The 18,087-nt window shown below is 36.2% G+C and overlaps 1 protein-coding gene across 10 annotated transcripts in view; it reads right to left on the bottom strand.

The window, feature by feature from the left end:
* The window catches only part of NAV3 (neuron navigator 3), a 497,733-nt gene that overhangs the window by 84,876 nt on the left and 394,770 nt on the right, over positions 1–18,087 (bottom strand). For all 10 annotated transcript variants that reach the window (XM_031055561.1, XM_031055560.1, XM_031055563.1 and 7 more), the window contains one exon: positions 16,896–17,015. In XM_031055561.1, the coding sequence (XP_030911421.1) occupies positions 16,896–17,015 (120 nt within the window). The remainder of the gene's footprint in view (positions 1–16,895; positions 17,016–18,087) is intronic.

Genomic DNA, 18,087 nt, shown 5'->3' on the forward strand with positions numbered 1-18,087 from the left:
CAACGCCCAGCATAACTGACTCATTAAGGAATAACATTTGGTGATGTTTTTGACTGAATTTGAATAATAGCTGTAATGCTAACTTTGTAGGAGTGGTTTCAGATGATCTTTACTAATGGTTACCATAAGATGTATTATGGTGTCCTCTAGAAATAGTATTCAAATAGTTTAGTTGAATCTGTTCCCTGCATACTGGAGCAACATGCAACTAAAATCTTTGCCCCAGAATATTTATAATTTCCATAGTGTTTAGGACACGAGAGGATGAGAAAACAACCAGCATGAGCATAGAAGCATCAGTGGTGACCACATGCAAAAATTGAGCAAAGAAGCAGATGAAGGAGCCAGACAGAATTTGTTTGCCTAATCAATAAAATGAGAAGTAAGGGTGTTAAGAGCAGATCTATCACAGTTAAGGAAAAGAATACATTCTTACAGTGGAGAAAAAAAAAAGCACAGGTGGATACTTTTGAGGAAAAACGGGTATATGACTTTTGAAAACTTAACTCTGGAGGATTAAAAGGGTTGATAGCCAGTGTGCAAAATCAGCAGACTTAGAACTTCAATTTTTAAGACAAGAATAGCTCTTTTTCTTTTGTTTCCCTGATTCAAAATAAGGAAAATACTCAGCACTGTGATGTTTGGAGTATCAGGGAATGTTTGTACATGTAGATAAAAATATTAAATACCATATGCTTCCTAAAATTGGTGATGGCAGAGTGATAATAGAATATTTCCTTCCTTTGTAATTGTAACAAAAAGAAAATATCAGCATATGCTGCTTGCTCATTTCTACTTCTGAAATATACAGCAAGAGATAATGTAAATTAGGTCTAATATACAGCACTATGCTGTCAAGCAGAAATTGGTAAATAATTAGCAGACTCAGATGACACTGTCAGAGTAAATTTTTAATTATCTAGTTCATCAGACCAGAAGAGCCAAAACAGCTTCTGGAACCTAACGCATCTTTGCAAAATTCTTTGATGAATAATTTTAGTCTATCTGTAATCACTTGAAGAACATATCTATAATCACTAGGAGAACATTTTCACTGCCTTTTTCTCTCCTTGGCTCACAGGGTCATTATTTATCTGCTACCTTCCTAAGACAAGCCTCATACTTTATCCTTCAAGAGTTAAAAACTTATCATGCTGTGTCATTGCTAACCACTTAAGGTCACAACCTCTTAGTTTTTAACACCTATCTATTTTCAGGGTGATATTCAAAGTCAACCTGCTTTAGGCAAAGAGCCAGCACAGATGGTGACAGCAGGAAGAGGCAGCACAGCTTGTGAACACCACTTCATCCTCCATGGAGAACCTGAAGCCTCACTGTACACACACACAGAGACACTGACTCATGGGTGTGTACCATGAGCACATGCTCACACCACTTGGACAAACACCTGCAGGCAGGACACACGTAGGCATAGGTATGCTGGTACTTATATAATGTGACGATTGGTGGTTTGCAGTGATGGGTTTTCTGCAGAACAGAAAAGCAACGTTTTGAGTTTGTTTAAATCTTGTGTGACTTAGGGGTGGACATGGTAAAGAAAAAAGTCATGATTTTGCCTTCTGAAAAGTTGCCTACAACAAAAAGCATACTCATTTCTTCAGTCAGTCTGGGGAAAAAGAAACAGTCCATGTAGATTTACTGTACTATGACAATTTAAAACCAGTAAGTGACATAGTATTAACCCAGGAACTCCAGACCTTTGCCCTGCTTACCTGTTCAATTATAGCTCACTATTTGGTTTGGGATTTTAGTGTTTATTTTTCAAGGTAAAGCAATTAAATCCAGGCAGCTTGAAATAGATGCTACTTAATAATGATTTAATGATTTCATCAATTCTGTTATGTGTTTGCTGTAAGTTTGGGCTGAAATACACCTATAAGTCTCCAATTTTGTGTTAGGTGAAACAGGAAAGATTGGTTTTTGTAACAGCAAAGAGAACTCACGTTATAGTAATTTTCCGGGCTTATCCTCTGATTCTTTTATTAGATCCTCTAATTATTAAAGTCCCAAAGCATCTGCACATAATACAAAGAGACTGGCTGAAACCCAGAGCACACTCATCCTTTTCCAAAAATTCTATAAAACATATGCTATTTTTTCTGAGAAAGCAAAGCAGACTTTGCATTTAAATTATACAAATGGCAATATGCATACAAAATGGCTGATTGCTTCCACAGCTTAGTTGGAACTTATCAATGTTTCATATTAAAAATTAAATAACTCTTAGGCTTAGAACTTGAATGACTAAGTCTATGACACAGCAAACTTCTGCTGAGAAGGTAATGGGACCTCTGCCTATCTGTGTTTATAGCAGTAAATGTACCAGGATCACAGTCAGGGAGATAAGGCAAGTTGCTTTAGTAAATCACTGCCAAACAGCAACCAATCACCCAAGATCTCATCCCAGCATCCTGAAGCTCTCTCATCTCCCATAAATGTCATCTTGAGTTAAAGCCAGAAAAGACAAAAGAAGCAGGGCTACTGCTTGGCTGTGCACACACACAAAAATAACAGCCCCAAGCTCAAAACAAAACAAATTTTAAAGCCCCTTTATCAGCTAGAAATATTGAGGAAGACATACCAGCAATATAGCACATTTCTTTTAGCCTATTAGTTATTCTAGTTAGACTATGAAACTTCAGAGGTGAGTCACTAACAAAGATGGAAGGTGGCCATAAATGGCTTCACTATGTAGGGCAAAAAAGATCCCAACTTAAAAGCTCCCCATTACAATGAAATATTTTCTCCACTTCCTACATTAATAGATGCAATATTCAAGTTGGAGAGCAGGCTAGCAAGTGACAGATGAAATAAAACTATAGCTGCAGACAGCAAAAATATTTAAAGTCTGTTGCAATTAATTAAGTCTCTGCCATCTTTGGAAACTTCATTTTCGTCTCATGCTCCAGACTTCTTGGCTGTCATATTTGTTACCACCCACTTTGCAAAAGCTGAAATAATTCTTTGAATGTTCCACATCAGCAGCAGTATGTCAAAGACTTTTTTCCAAATTGAATACTGACAACAGCCTTTTGCAGTTCTTTCTCATTCCTGACTACTGCTCCTCTCTCCCAAAGTCCAGCCAGTGTTTATCACTTAAGTTTACTCTGATATTAGAAGAGACTGAATGATAACCTGGAAGAGGTCAGAGCTACTGAAAATTGATACACTGGGAAAAAAATGTGAGACAACAAAACCAATCTGGAGAATAAATGGTAATCATCTTCATAAATGTAACTGAACAGTAAAAGCAGGTTCTCATATTTACTGCAGAGACAGAAAGCGACAGAAAAAATAGTGCCATTTCAAAATGGAACCATCAGTGACCTAAAATCTCATCATCAAAAACACTATGGCAATAAATTTAAAAGAGAGGATCACTATGGAAAGACCTATAGCTAATTGCTGAGTAACTAATAGAATCAAATACCTATTAAAATGGAGAATCAGAGTCTATTTTGAATCATAGTCTATCCTAGAAAGGTGAAACTAGAGGAAAGAGCTTGCTATATTTTTCTTTGGTCAAACAAACAAGCAAACCAAACCAACATATGTTGAATATAAGCATGAAACTAGCTGGAAATGTGAAAAAACCCAAAGAACACAACTACTGGAATACAGGAAAGCTGGTCAAACTTAAAAGACACCCCAGGAGGTGTAATGGAATTCAATACTGCTTCAAAAGGAAAAATGCAGGGAAAAAGAAATTACCAAAGTGAGTTAAAAGTTCGAAGATTAAAAAACTCCTTTCTTGTAAAAGAAAAATGGGGAGGAAACCAATTAGTAATATGGCTTCAGACAAGTCTTGCAGGCAAGAGATAACACCAGAGAAGAAGCATCGTGAAGCCATACTACCCAAATGGGAATACAGAAGGCTTTTATAAAAATATCAGAAGAAAAAACTAGCACTAGGAAGAGAAACCCATTAAGGAAGGGGATCTAATGTTAATTTAGCAGTGATTTAGAAATAACTGAGGTAGCTGCTTATTTTAAAAAATCCACCTCCAACAAGAAAAAATTAAAACCCTGCCACAAGTTTTTCTTAAGAAATCCTTGCTTTACCAGTGACAATTTCAAAAAAAATTCTGAGATTTCTCTTGGAATTTAGAGAAAAAAAGCAGATGGAAGAGCTTCATAGAGAAACATCAACATAATACTAGCTTTCAGGAAATGCATGAATGATTCTATATGTTCTTGTCCATTTTTTTTTTCTCTGCCAAAAGTAAGTTCTTTAACAACACAAAAATGAAAATATACTGGGAAACCAAAAATGTCTTTCCCTTGTTTAACCAACAGAAAATTAAAGCAACCTAAGCATTAAAGTGAATTGATGTATAAAGACTGCAACTTATTACACACCACACCTTCCATTATGTATTTTTTCTTAAAAACTCTTGCTGCCATACATTTTTATAGAGCCTCTGATATTAGCTTCATGAGATCTTACCGTGATTAGAATAAGAAGCCAGCTGATTCCTACGGCTTGCACAAAGTCTGGATGGAACTGACACAGCGTTCATTACAAACTGGCAGCTAAATATGTATCAAAGAACTTTGAAACTGTAGCACAAAGAAAAACTATAAGTAAATTTTTTGCCACTATAGGATATTACTATGAAGTACTATTGTGATAAATGTCTTTCCATTCCTGACACAATAAGAAGTGATTTATCTGGAGTTAATACTGTTCTCCTCATATACTTTGAGTTTTACGTACTCAACTACTGCAGGTTAAATCCCCTGTTCCATCCCAACTGCACACAGAATACATTGATGCCTCCAGGCCACGTCTTGATTTCCACAATCTGGGGAAAACTGGCAATTAATGAAATGTTTTTTGTAATTGAGAGCATCACAAAGGGTTCTTCTGCAATCGTTTGACTACTTGTAGCTACTGGCAAGTGCTGAGGCATGACATGAAGCTCAGGGAACCACACCACCTCTGTTGAGCTCACAGGCCCCTCTGAACAGCCAGCAGCACTGCAGGGATACTTAGGGCTCTCTCTGCACCTGGCCAACATCATCTGCAACAAAGACCAATCATGTTTCTCTAAAAGAAGTCAGAGCACCCATGCTGAAGCCAAACACAAAATACATACTTGCTTTTTTTTTTTTTTAGTCAACAGCCTATAAAATCATTTGAGAATATCCTAGTTGAGTAATGATATGATGATATTGCAGGGTCTACTGTTGCTGGCACACTAACCAGAGCAGAAGGGCAGCCACACAGGCACAGACACTGTGCTTGTCATGCTATCAACACTGTTGAGAACAGCAGTCTCCTCAGTACCCTCTGATATCTTTTATGCACAGTTTCAACAGTCTCTTTAGAGGACCTTGAGGTGTTAGGAGATGTATGATAATTCTGCTTTGATACATAATTAGTAGCACAGTTTGCATTCTCTTCATGATGAAGGCCCTTCCCTGCTATCTCTCTGGAAGCTTCCTGCTCCTGGTTTAGCCCAGCCAGCAGATGACTTTCTGACTGCCCTTCTAACATAAAGCCATCCTGAAGAGCTGCTAAGGAAAGCACTAAATCATTTTGGTGATGTGTAAAGAGTATTTAGAGTGTGTTAATAAAATAATTTTTGGAAATCTCTGAATGATAAATGCAGTATTGCATGTAGGATATGCACTGGAGAGGGAGTGTAGGAGCTGTTTCATCTTTTTCACTGAGACTGAATAGTAAAGTATGTGTAGCAAAAGTTAGGCTGTTTAAATACTTTAGAGACCCACAATATTCTCATCAGACTGTCCCATACCTTCTAAAGTCATAGCTGTTCAACATAATGGGGTTTACTTTCCTATCAGAAATAGAAAAAGAAAGGGAAGGAGAGAAACATTCATGTCTGAGTTTCCTTAAATAGATATGGCTCTCTATGACATGTACATTAATCCACAAATTTCTCGTGAGGAAATTCTCCAGGGTCAAATGAAAAGAGAATTTAATTTGCTAAATCTACAGCTTAAGCATTCAGCTCTTGAATCTAATCATGTGCCATTCAGAAAGACCTGACAACATGTTTGGCATAATTTCTACATTATGGCACACTTCTGCAGACAGTATTTTGGAAAAACATTCAAAGGTGAAATAGAAAACAATTAACTGGGAAAGATTCAATTGTTTAAAGTTCGCTCAGGAGCATTTCTGTTTGCCTAAAAGATGAATAGTAAGCATGTAAAGATTTAACACTGTCCTCTGAAGATTTATTTTTATTTATAGCTTTTCAACCTCTGTAGTGCAAGCCATCCCGAAATTATTAGGTTACTTACAATTCTCATTTTTTTAAGTCAAAGGATTCTTATTTATTTTGCCTAAATTTTCCTATTTTTTCTTTTTAGATGGTACTTATTTCTTGATAACCTTGATCAGATTTTCAAATAAAAATCCTATAAAACCAGATGTGAGATACTTCAGTTGGATTAGTCTTAGGATTTATTTCAAGCTTTTATCCCAGTTTCTCCTTGCAAATAACAGGAACAAAACCCACAAAGCTGCTACTCAAATACAGGAAGGTGATTTTTCAGAAACTGGTAGCAGAAATAGGAGAATTTCCTTGCAGCTTTAAGACAGCAAATATCACATTATTCAGTCCTCCCTTATAGCAGAGTTGTGGCTAGTTAAAGGAAAGGAGCACTTGTCAAGGAAATAGTTATGGTTACCTCAATAAGCATTAGTCAAACCCACTACAGACTGAGGACCAAAATTACATGTGGCATTGCTGACCAGCTACCTTCAGTATTTACTGCCTTGTGCTGACTTGGACCAAATAGCTGCAGTAAGTCCAAGAGTCTGACAAAACATCACCAAGGCAGCAATCCAAAATTAATAAACTGTCTATCATCAATTTTCTGTGATGCAGGCTGTTCTTACTGCCCACACTGGAAAGCTGCAGAAATTGATTCAGAGCTATTGGGGCTCACTTACCACTACTCTACAATTCAGTGCCTTGCTGGAATGACACACACACCAGCCTGGTCGTCTTAAAGTTTCCAACATTTCCAATCACACAGATGCATTTCAAAAGAAAATAAGTGGATCATTTTATTGAAAATAAGCTGTTTAGGGAAAATGTTGAAAATCTTGTTAGGATATTAAGTTTCAAAATTTATCTGGAAGGCTCTAAATTATTGTTGTCAACACTATTATTTTTAATACATAAAATTATTTTTCCTACATGATTTTGTATTGAGTTTATCCACTTGATATTAATCCATTTCCCAAGAGTATAGCTGGTATCATTAATTTAAATGATGAGAAAGAAAGATGTACTAAAGAAGGGATCATAAATTTCTTTCTGTACTGAACAAAGGAAAAAGATTTGTAAAATAAAGCAACTCAGTTATTTACTATGCATCAGAACATTTGGCTTATAAGTGGCACACTGAGTCAACTCTTTTCATGAAGGGGAATGATTTTAACTCAAAGAGGAAAAAGAAGAATTTTCAGCCTTCAAAAAACATGCTGATTTCTCTTTCAATAACTTTGATGTATAGAGAAAGACTCCATTTTAGGAAAATCATTCTAAAAACCCTTGAAAGATAACTCTTTCTACTAAGGAACTATTGCTGGGTGACAGGCTGTCACTGCAATGCTCTACTAGAATTTATTTTATTTAAAATTAAAAGAAAAAAATAGGGTTTTTTTAATTTTTCAAAACAGTTATATTTTTTCTTATTATGACCCAAAAGCTAGATGTCTAGCAATGTTCCTAGTACAGTTAACAGGGATAAGGGCTTCCAGAGATGGTGTTTCATGAATCATGAAGATTATACACCTTTGCTGATCTCTGGCTTCACAGAAAGCATTACATGTCCTCCAGTCACCTCAGACGCAGATCGCTTATTAAATTTTGCTACTTGAGTATTTAAATCAGTAAATAAATATCTTAAAAAAAGATATGGGCTTTATTTAAAAAAACGAAGTACCTTTATTCTTCATATCTTGTTCCTAAGGTTCCCAATGCTATTAAAATGGTGTGTGCATTTCCAATTTGAATCAAAAAATTCCAGCTTTTATGTCCTGGCTATCAGTATGAATCTGTTCACTGATAAACACTCAGAAGATATGCAATACATAACTTAGTGTTTTATGACTTGTAGTTTCTTTTCCAGAAACTGGTTGAAATCCTATCCATTTGAAATACCCTAATTTCACTTTTAAATCAGTATACCTAGCGTCTGATCAAAAACTGTTGGGTATTTAAACATAAAAGACACTAACTTATATCAATAAGATTTGTTTCTAGATAAAGCACATTGAAGAATGACAAACACCTGTGTTAACAGTTATTGCACTTCCCAGGGCAATGCAATTATTTCCAACACTACACATGTATTTAAACTGCAGTAAAGAAATTTTTGCTTTTATGAATTTACATTCACAGCAGTTTATATGGTTAGCAGCCATTTTATATTCCATTCTGCAGTATGAAATATACTAGAGTGCAATGCATTCGAATAAAAGGGAAAATTTAGCACATCAGAAATTAAATTAACTAATGCACATAGGCAAGAGATTAAATTGTTTATTAAGATTAATTCAGTAAATCTGGTTTTAAAATTGCCTTCAAATAATGTATTTTAGATTATTTTAGATTATTTAGTCCACTAAGCAGGTTTGAATTATAAGTGTATTGTATCCTTTTGCAAAAAAAAACTTCCGTAGAATTCATTGGGGGTTCCACTGCAAATTTACACATCTGATCCTGCTTAAATTGTTATGACAATCTTTTGTTTACAAAGGAAAACTTTGAAGACTTAATATTTTAACAATTAGATACAGATGAGATTAGTGCTGTAACATCAAAAGAAAAACTCCTAGCATATTGCTGCACCAAACATTTTCCTGCATGGAGCTGAGGTTGTCCCAAGGGGCTCAGGAGGGGCAGGAAGCCTCCACAACAGTACCCGGAGAACAGATTGAGGAGGGAGGCTTGTCTTTTTCTCTCTCCATCAAAAGAAGACTCAGAGGTGACATCATTAAGATTTGTAAGTAAAATGTTGATATAAGCAAATGGATGGATTTTTTTTCCAAAAGGGAAGGTTAGCACATGGTGTGCTCTGCAGCAGGCAGCCTGCAGCACAGTGTATTCTACACACTGGCTGGCAGGTTGTCAGCCACGTGGTATTCTTCCCAGCTTTCCCTTCATGCTCTCTCCCTTTGAACTCACTCTTTAGCCAGCCTACAGTGTTCAAAGTCTATTTCTCTGTCAAGGAAAATAAAAGGCTCCCATGTTTTTTAACCTGCGCAGCTTTAGAGACATCCTTCTTTTCATTTTATTTAATCATGGATAACCCATAACCAGTTTCCATCTGGATTCCAGCTATCTTTAACCACAATGATAAAGTTATCTTGCAATGCCATTTCAATTCCAAAATGTTTTGAACATCACTCCTTTCCTGGAGGCCCAGGACAGAGTAGCACTGTTTTGCTCCAAGAGCAGCACATAGCAAAGGAAAGAGTCAAAACCTTTCAATTTTCCGTTTGTGCACCATAAGCAGCCCTACAGCCTGAGCAGCAAAGTGCACTCACGCTTTAGATGTTTAATTTAACTTAAATCCATTCTTCCTTTCACTTAACTATTTTTTCCACCTGTCAACTAGGAGAAAGTGCAGGTGTACAAAACAATAGTACATTTAACCCCTTTTTTATGACATCTCATGAGTGTAAAAAGCACACCCTGATGGGGCTCTCAATTTTTACCTATTTCTCATTGTTCTAGAGGTCTGCTGAAGCTGCTGAATTCATATTTTATTTGAAGTAAATTTATACCTTATAAATCCAAGGCAAAGGATTTTTACAGTGTTACAAATTAACTGTTTTCCATGAAAGGGTTAATTGAAATGTTTTTATAATTCATATGTTTCGCTTGACAAGCAGGCAATACCTCAGTCTGGAATGCAACTATTATAAATGCAGTTCTTTAAAAAATGACTAACCAAGAAAGAAGTACCTCTCAGGCAATTTGGAACAAAAGGCAGCTTAGCAATCATGAGCTGCTTTATCTCCAGTAATAAATCATCAAAATCCATATTTTTATATACAGTTTTATGAGGCTTCTGTCTAAAATACCATGTGCTTGTTAATGTTAGAACTGTAATATCAATCGCAGCTATTCTTTTACAAATTTCAATATGATTTTTTTAGAAAGAGACATGCAGGAGAATAAAATGACAATATTTGTTTCCTCCAGCCATCAAATTAATCAAGACATTTTAAAGAAATTTATTTGTTTCTTGACTCCAGGACTCGAGTAGGTATCACATGGGAGATTCAAGTTCTTGAATTTTATATTTGAGCCTGGGGTATTTTGGTTAATGGTTTAAATCATACTACCCATGCTTTATTCTAACACAAAGAGGCAGTACAGTAGTCTTTGCTGTCAAGGAAACAACAAAGACAATAAAGTACAATGGTGGACCAAAATGTTGCTGCTGCTGAAATTGTAAGCTGAGTCTTAGAAAGCTTTTATTAAATAGACTAATACTCTCTTCAGAAGTAGATTGCAATCAAAATAAACCATCTACACTTTGCCTGAAGTCAAGAATTAGAAATCTGTTAATAAAAGATAAAGCCCTGCCTCATTTCAAATACCTTTTAAATATTAAGTCAAGTTTTGAAATAAGCAGAAATGCCAACAGACTGCATGTCATCAATACCCAGCTCCACACGATCCACTTTTCAAAAGTACATTTACGAGAATATTATACATGTCATCTGTAAAGAGCCAGCCTTTGGTTCAATAAACCTGCAGCAAACTATATGCTCAGCTCATTTAGCACGGCATGAGAATGTACTTGTATTCCTGCAAAAATTTAAATACTTATTTCTAATAATTCCTTTTTAATCTAAACTGAAACTAGTTGTCCCTCTTTCTTCCACTTAGTAAAAATTTCAAAAAGAGAAAACTTAATTTGTCATTTGCAGCCTGGTCTTGTTTTAAGGTAAACATCTGCCCTTCACATTTGCCTTTTCTGAGTGTGATTTTCTAATGTAAGCTGGGTGCAAAAACATGTGTCTGCAGACATGATGTTGCAGGACCATGACAGTTTAATATGCTAATGACAGCATGCTAACAATGCAGTTTGTTTATGTCACTGATATTAATACAGTATCTGAACCTAAAACCACACAGCTGGTAAATGTTTCCGTGTTTTGGTTTGTGGTTCTATTGCCAATTACAGTAGATGTTTAAAGGAAGTAAGGAAGGGTGAACTTCACAAAATTATATCAAAGTCCAGTTGCTTTGCCTATTTTATGTTGCTCAAATCCTGACTTTAAAAAGCATGACCAGAAACAAATTGTACTAATTCAAATAGCCTTCTTTCTAAATTAATAATGCTGTACAAAATTGTATTACTGAAAAATTTATTTCTCATTATGCTTTTGAAAATAAAGAATTCATCCTCAAAGAATTCTAAATACTTAACCACATAATGAGCCAAAACTCCAGGAGTGCTTCTTCTGACACAATTATTCTGCCCTTCATGCATGGATACACACATATTTATGCTTTAGGTACTTAAATTTAGCATCCATACTTTGCAGAAACAATAAAAGCCAAGATACTTCTAACTTCACACTGAAATAGATACTTCTAACTAGTAACTTTCTTGATAGCCTAGCAGATGCCAAGATAAGGAAAGATTTACACCAGAGACTAAGAAAATGCAGGATCATTTGAGAGTAATAAAGAAGTAAATGGTGGGAAATGTTAACAGCAACAGCTGTGAAAAGAAATTAGAGAAGATGAAAAGTATAGAAGAGAACAATAATAGTAAAAACTCTTTAAAATTTAAATTGCTTCACAAGAGAGATTCTATAATTATGGTTTCTATAGGTATTTGAACAGTAACTGCAAACACAGTGAGGTATAGATACTTAAATTTTTCCAACATCCTAAGAACTTACTAATACTATAAAATCACAACCAATCAAATGATAGCAGATCACAGAACTATATGAACCATGCTGATTTTAAGGCCTATAATGACTTTTTTAGATTGTGAACAGAGTAAGTCACAGGCATACTGAGTGGTGAAGGCAGATGCAAAGATATTGGAAGCCTCCCTACACAGTGAAGTTTTACAGCAAAACTCAGTTTTGCCCAAGAAAGCCTCAGATAGCAAGAAGAAGGCATACCTGTTTCTGTGTTTTATTATTTATGAATTCATATCTGTGGCATGGATATTTGTATTTATTGCCATGGACACAGGTACCCAGTGTTGGAGAGACCTGAAATGTTGGCAAAGGAAAGGGCAGATAGCTGAATGTGGCAAAGGAAGGGCAGATAGCACATTGCATAGCTCAATACTGCGGCATGTGCACATTGCATAGCTCAATACTGCGGCATGTACGTTTCCTTTATCCATAGTAAATCCTACTCAGCAACCAGAAGCAGCAAAATGAACAGGTAATTGTTGCAATTTGGCAGAAAAATGGTCACATCAATACCAAACTGCAGAGACACATAGCAGAAAACACAGTATTAGTCCAGTGATGAAACAAACATCACACAGATTCATCTGGATAGAAAGGCAACAAGTATGCCCCTTTGGGGTATATATACAATGGGGTAAATTCCAAAAGACAGCAGAAATTTCAATGTGCTTCTAGAACTGTATAGTATGATAACAGGCATTGTATTCTGTTTGGATTTCAAGTTATTGTTCATGATGTCTCAGCCTTTTCTGATATGACCCACCCTATGAAACAGAGCTCCCAGTTCAATGTGTATTAAACTTTTCTGAAGGTCCTTTTTCAAACGCACAGTATTCCAACTCAAGGGTCATCTACTCAGACAAACACCAGAAGAAGACTTATAGTCATTCATGCAGGAAGTTAGCTAATAAACTACAGGCAAAATCTGGAATTATTTTATTATAATTAATAATGTATTATGGTGATTATGGTTTGGCTGAGAACAACCAGGCCAGCCTGAGCTAGTCTGAGATAAGTGCCAAATCTTCTGCACATGTGGCAGATGGTGGAAGCATTTGGGAGATTCCTTATGCAAAAGAACTCTGTATTATGGGGGCTCAGATTCAATGCAACAGCAAAGTAGCTGAAGTGGGTCATGATAGAAGCACACTAAGCAGCATAAACTTTAAAGCTTTGGGTTTCATCCAAAAAAAAAAAAAAGGTGAAAGAGCAAGAATTCTGCATTCAAGGGATGTGAGGGGAAGTAGTTGTACAACCTATGTTGAGTCAAGAAGGTGAAGAAAGCTGTGGCTTATGACACACTGCAGTAAGTTCTGCATGTATAGGGAGTGGAAGGACAATATTTGAACTCAGTGGAGCTATATCCCCTTTTAATAGGGCTTACTTTAAACTTCCTTAACAGTTTTCATGAAGATCACGGGGTGGTTTGGAAACATTACAACCTAGATTGCAACAAACCTTATTCTTCCGAAGAACATAATTTATTCTCTGTGCTTATATCTAATCTCTTTTGGCTCATCTTACTTTTAAAAAGGCTTTGAAATCCAAGAATTTTCCTCAAATACTCCCTCTACAAGTCCCAGAAGGCAAATGCTAGAGTGTAGAGGAAGCAGACAGGACAATAAATGAAACGTAATATAATACCACTGAGAACTCTCTTAGCCATATCCCATGTTATACCCAGTAAAGAAAATCCATCTTCCTCTCTGATTAATTTCTTATCGTAACTGAAACAAGGTAAATTGGAAGGAATAAGCATTTATTTAAAAAAAAAAAAAGAAAAACAAAACTGAAATCAACCAAATAAAAAACCCACAAACAAACAAAAAACCCAACACTTCATGAAACAACTGCTGACATCTGATGCTGCCAGCGTCCCTTCAGCCTTTACAATTCCTTCACCAGAACAAGTAATTTTGTTGTACTACTTTTGGCACCAATGTGCTTTATGCAAGCAATTCTTTATGAAAACAACGCTTAAGCCTTGGCTTATGTTGACTTTGTGAATTTAACTTTATTATAAAGTTCAAAGAGCTATTCAATGTTATTATGGGGATGAGCTCTCTCAGGCTAGGTTTCCAACATGAAGATCCTTCAATCCTTTGCTTTTTGGAAAGATGTGGAGATACAGGTGCTCTCTGAAACAATTTAGTGTCATCACACTGGGGACCTTCCTGTCTTTTTACATGATCCAGGAAATGAGAATCAGCCCGAAAGTAAAAATTTACCAGAAACAGCATTACCCTCAAAGATATCAGTGTACATCTCTAAAGAATATTGTACTGCCAGCTCACAAAGAGAAAAAGTATTAAAATATAAGAAGATATAACTTGTCAGAAAAAAACCCAGGTTAAGTTTTCATGAACATGGGATTGCTGTCAGCAAAAGCTGCTTCCTCTAGTAATGGGCAAAATACCAAAACTTCTCTCCTGCTTGCTAATGTAAATCAGATATTTGCAGCATATAATTTATTTTCTGCCCAAAAAAAGATGCCAGCAGAGTCCTTTACAACAGAAAGGCAAGGGCAGATCGTGCCAATTATGAAAAAGGCTTATAGTAATCATACCACAGAGAAAATGTGTGTGTCCTTCACATATCTACTGGGAGGACAGTGAGGAAAATAATTCTCTTTCACAGAAGAGAGTTCATCATCCCAGTGCCAAGGAATACCTTGAAGCCTATTATTTTTTGTTCAGAGTAGACAAAAAATGATGCAAAAGGCTATGTGAGATCAGATGAAATCTTAGGTACTTACACTGTTGTGAAGGAATGAAGCTTACTCTGCTGAAGTCTCAGCAATCTCTATTGCTTTTTTTCCCTGATTTCACATCATAAATGTGGAACACATTTTTGAAGATCATCACAAATAATTTTTTTCTACCCACCACAGGTTTTTTTACAACCAGTTTTGGTAAGCATGTGTTTTATTATCATCAGAACTCATAAAACTATTTACATTTTACACTTCCTAAACAACTTTTGCTTTTTCAAGGAATAGCATGCACTTATATGTAAAAAACCTCCCTCCTATTCCATGAAGAATGATTAAGTTTGTAAAAGTAATGTATTGAAAGGTCAGGGAATGCCAGAATTTGTCTGAATAGCCGTAACTTAAATACTTTATGCCTGTGCATTATGACAAACCTTTCAATTAAATACTAACATAGTATGGTCCATGAAGCCTCATTTATAGGGTCTAGAAGAACATAGGAATCCAGCTTTCTTTCTTTGTGTAAGGGAAAGCAATCATTACTTGAAGTTCTACTTCACATTTGTAGCTTATAGACTCTGCAAAATATGTATGAACCTGCACACAGCACAGAACAACAAATACCTACACTAAGACAAATAAGCATCCAGTGTTTGAGTGGCATCTAGAACTTGAGGAATACTAAGAAAAAGTAAAAAATCCCTTATTTTGGACCTTCTTTTTTTCCCCAGGGGAAATCTGTGTGGTTTGAAACCTGGGTGTGAATATTGCACGGTGGGAAGAGCTCTAATAACTTCACTCCCAAGGGAAAAAAGAGAGACAGACAAAAACGTGGGCATTTGTGACATTCTCTAATTACATGACTGCCAGCCTCTAAATTTTCCACCCTCTCTCTCACTTTGAGCATAAGGTTTCTGTTCTCACATACAGAGCTCCACAAAAGTCCCTCCTGCCCACATCTCATTTCTTCCCTCTGTTACTGCGTGAGTTCTATCCAAATTATTTTCTTACACGCCTACTGTACACCTTCTCTGGTCTTTGCATCATGTCAATGCTTGCATTTCAAAGAACCTATCCATGTTCATTTGAATTTCTATCTAAAATAGGGTTTTTCTGCAAGGTCAACAAATGCTCTGATATCAGCTAAAGCAACCTTCTTTTTTAAGTAACTGGATTCCTAGCTGAAAATTATGTCCTTCATCCTGCTGCACTGCTTACACCATTTGACCAATTCAGATTATTCCTGACTTACCTCACAGGCATATTTTCATCAGAAAATGTGAAAAGTAAAAATTCTATACCTAGGTAAATATCCTAGAACTTCTTCAACTAATATGCCAGGTTTATAAAACCAGATCAACTCCATGAACCTTTTCCCCCTTTGCCCCCTTTGTGATCAAATACTTTTTTTGTTTCCCCTAAAAGAAACTTTATTTTAAAACAAGAGCATTCAAATAGACCCCATCATATTTTAGACTGCCAAATTTCACAGCTGTTCCTTATCTCTATGATGGTCTGACCAAAACCTCAGAGCTGACAGCTCCAAATTCTGCAAAAGCTGGGTTATGAATTTTTATTTCTCAGATGTGGATACAAGCCACCAATATGAATCTAGTTTAAGCTTAAGGAACAGGAACAGACATACTACTGGGAGCATGTTTTTTATGCTGACATCCATATATAAGGGCAGGATGGAGTTGTTTGTTTTTTCACACTGTACAAACAACGGGATAGAACCCCAATTCTCACTTCTCACTACTTGCCGGTACTGCCTTCTTCTGATACTTGCAAAGGGCAAAACAAGGTGGACAAGACCATTGTTCTAGCTCCAGCCAAATCCAAATGTATCTTTTGAACCATGTCACCAGGCACACAATCTGCTGCCTAGAGACCATGTGAATTTTCCCTTTGCTCATCAACTGATAAGGCAACCTGTAAAAATCATGTCCCTATTCAGAAGTTTAAGGTTGCAAATAAGGTCTGGGCTTCTTAATATTTTCTCTTACATTTACAACAAAAAAATATTCCTGAGTCTCGTTCCCATGTGAGAAATTTGGTTTTTTTCCCCCACTCCTTGTGGTATTTGCTATTTTGGGTGCTCAGAAAACCTGCAGCCTCAGAAGCTTGCTTCCTATTCCTTATATGATATTTTAGCAAGTGTGAAGGATGCAAAATATTTATAGAGCTCAGACAGGTTTTTACTTAGCAAAGCACTGTTACCTGTCAGCATCCACAGTCACGTCATGAACCCCTCTCTGGATGACGTCTCGAGAGGCAGCAAGGTCTGGTATTCGGTTCAGACTTCTTGTATATAGGTTGAGTCCTCCATCTGTCATGTACCTGAAAATAAATTTGTGGTCAATCAGTGGGAAATGCAGCCATCTGGCAACGTGTTTCACTTTAAAGTTAATGGTCTGTGAAATTCAAATGTTTAAGGTACAGGTTGTCTTATTAGATGGTAGACTTATACCAAATATTCCCACTTTATGTGCCTGACACAGGGAGATTGGGTATCTGCCTGTTTTCTGGGATCATTTGCCTTTTTCTGTCATGGCTTACAGGCCAACCTCTTTTAAGAAAATATTTTTAGACTGAAGCCCTCAAGTATGTTCAAAAGCACATTTTAAATACTGTGGTTTTGCCAAAAAATAGCACCAGGTGGAAGAAAAATCACTCCAGCTTAAAAAAAAAAATAAAAATTAGTTGCATTTATCCAAATGGGAACAGAAATTAGGAACCCAAATTCATAGTCCCTGTTGGGATGCAATTATTCAGACATGAAATAGATATTCACTGAGATATTTAAGAATATTTTTAATGAGTGTTCCATTTACTTGAGTCTTACCACTTCACATTATAATGCACGTCTAATGAATGAAACAGTGAGTATAGTGCTGTTTACTCACTAGAGAACCATTAAAAGTTCCAGCAATAATTTCTGGAATGTCTATCTCCCACAGTTTGGGTGTCTTTCTGAGATGTCTTGGCTCTTATAATGGAGCAGCATCACCAGCCTGTCTTACCCACAGGACCTCTCCATTATGTTCCCAAAGGACTTTTTGTTAAACTGTCCTCCCTCTTAGGCTCTTGTTCTTTCTGTTTCCCTTTTGTATTTTCTAATAACTTTAATTCACCAACAAAGTTAGCATAAATTTATTTTTGAAGGACCGTGCACATGTATGGCACTGAACTTAGAAGCACACATATTCAGAAAAAAAATTCTGTACCTCACTGAACCTACTCAAAATAAAGCACAGACTTACTGAAATAGGTGTAGTCCCAATGTTAGGTTGATGGCTAAAATGATCTCACTAAGTTTACTCATGATTCAGTCTTTAATACAAGCTCTCCTTGAGCCATGAAATGGTGCCACATAAACACACCTTTCAGTCTAAGCATGTATGCAAGCACA

The sequence above is a fragment of the Geospiza fortis genome, unplaced genomic scaffold (assembly GCF_000277835.1).
Source record: "Geospiza fortis unplaced genomic scaffold, GeoFor_1.0 scaffold166, whole genome shotgun sequence".
Taxonomy (NCBI): Eukaryota; Metazoa; Chordata; class Aves; order Passeriformes; family Thraupidae; genus Geospiza; species Geospiza fortis.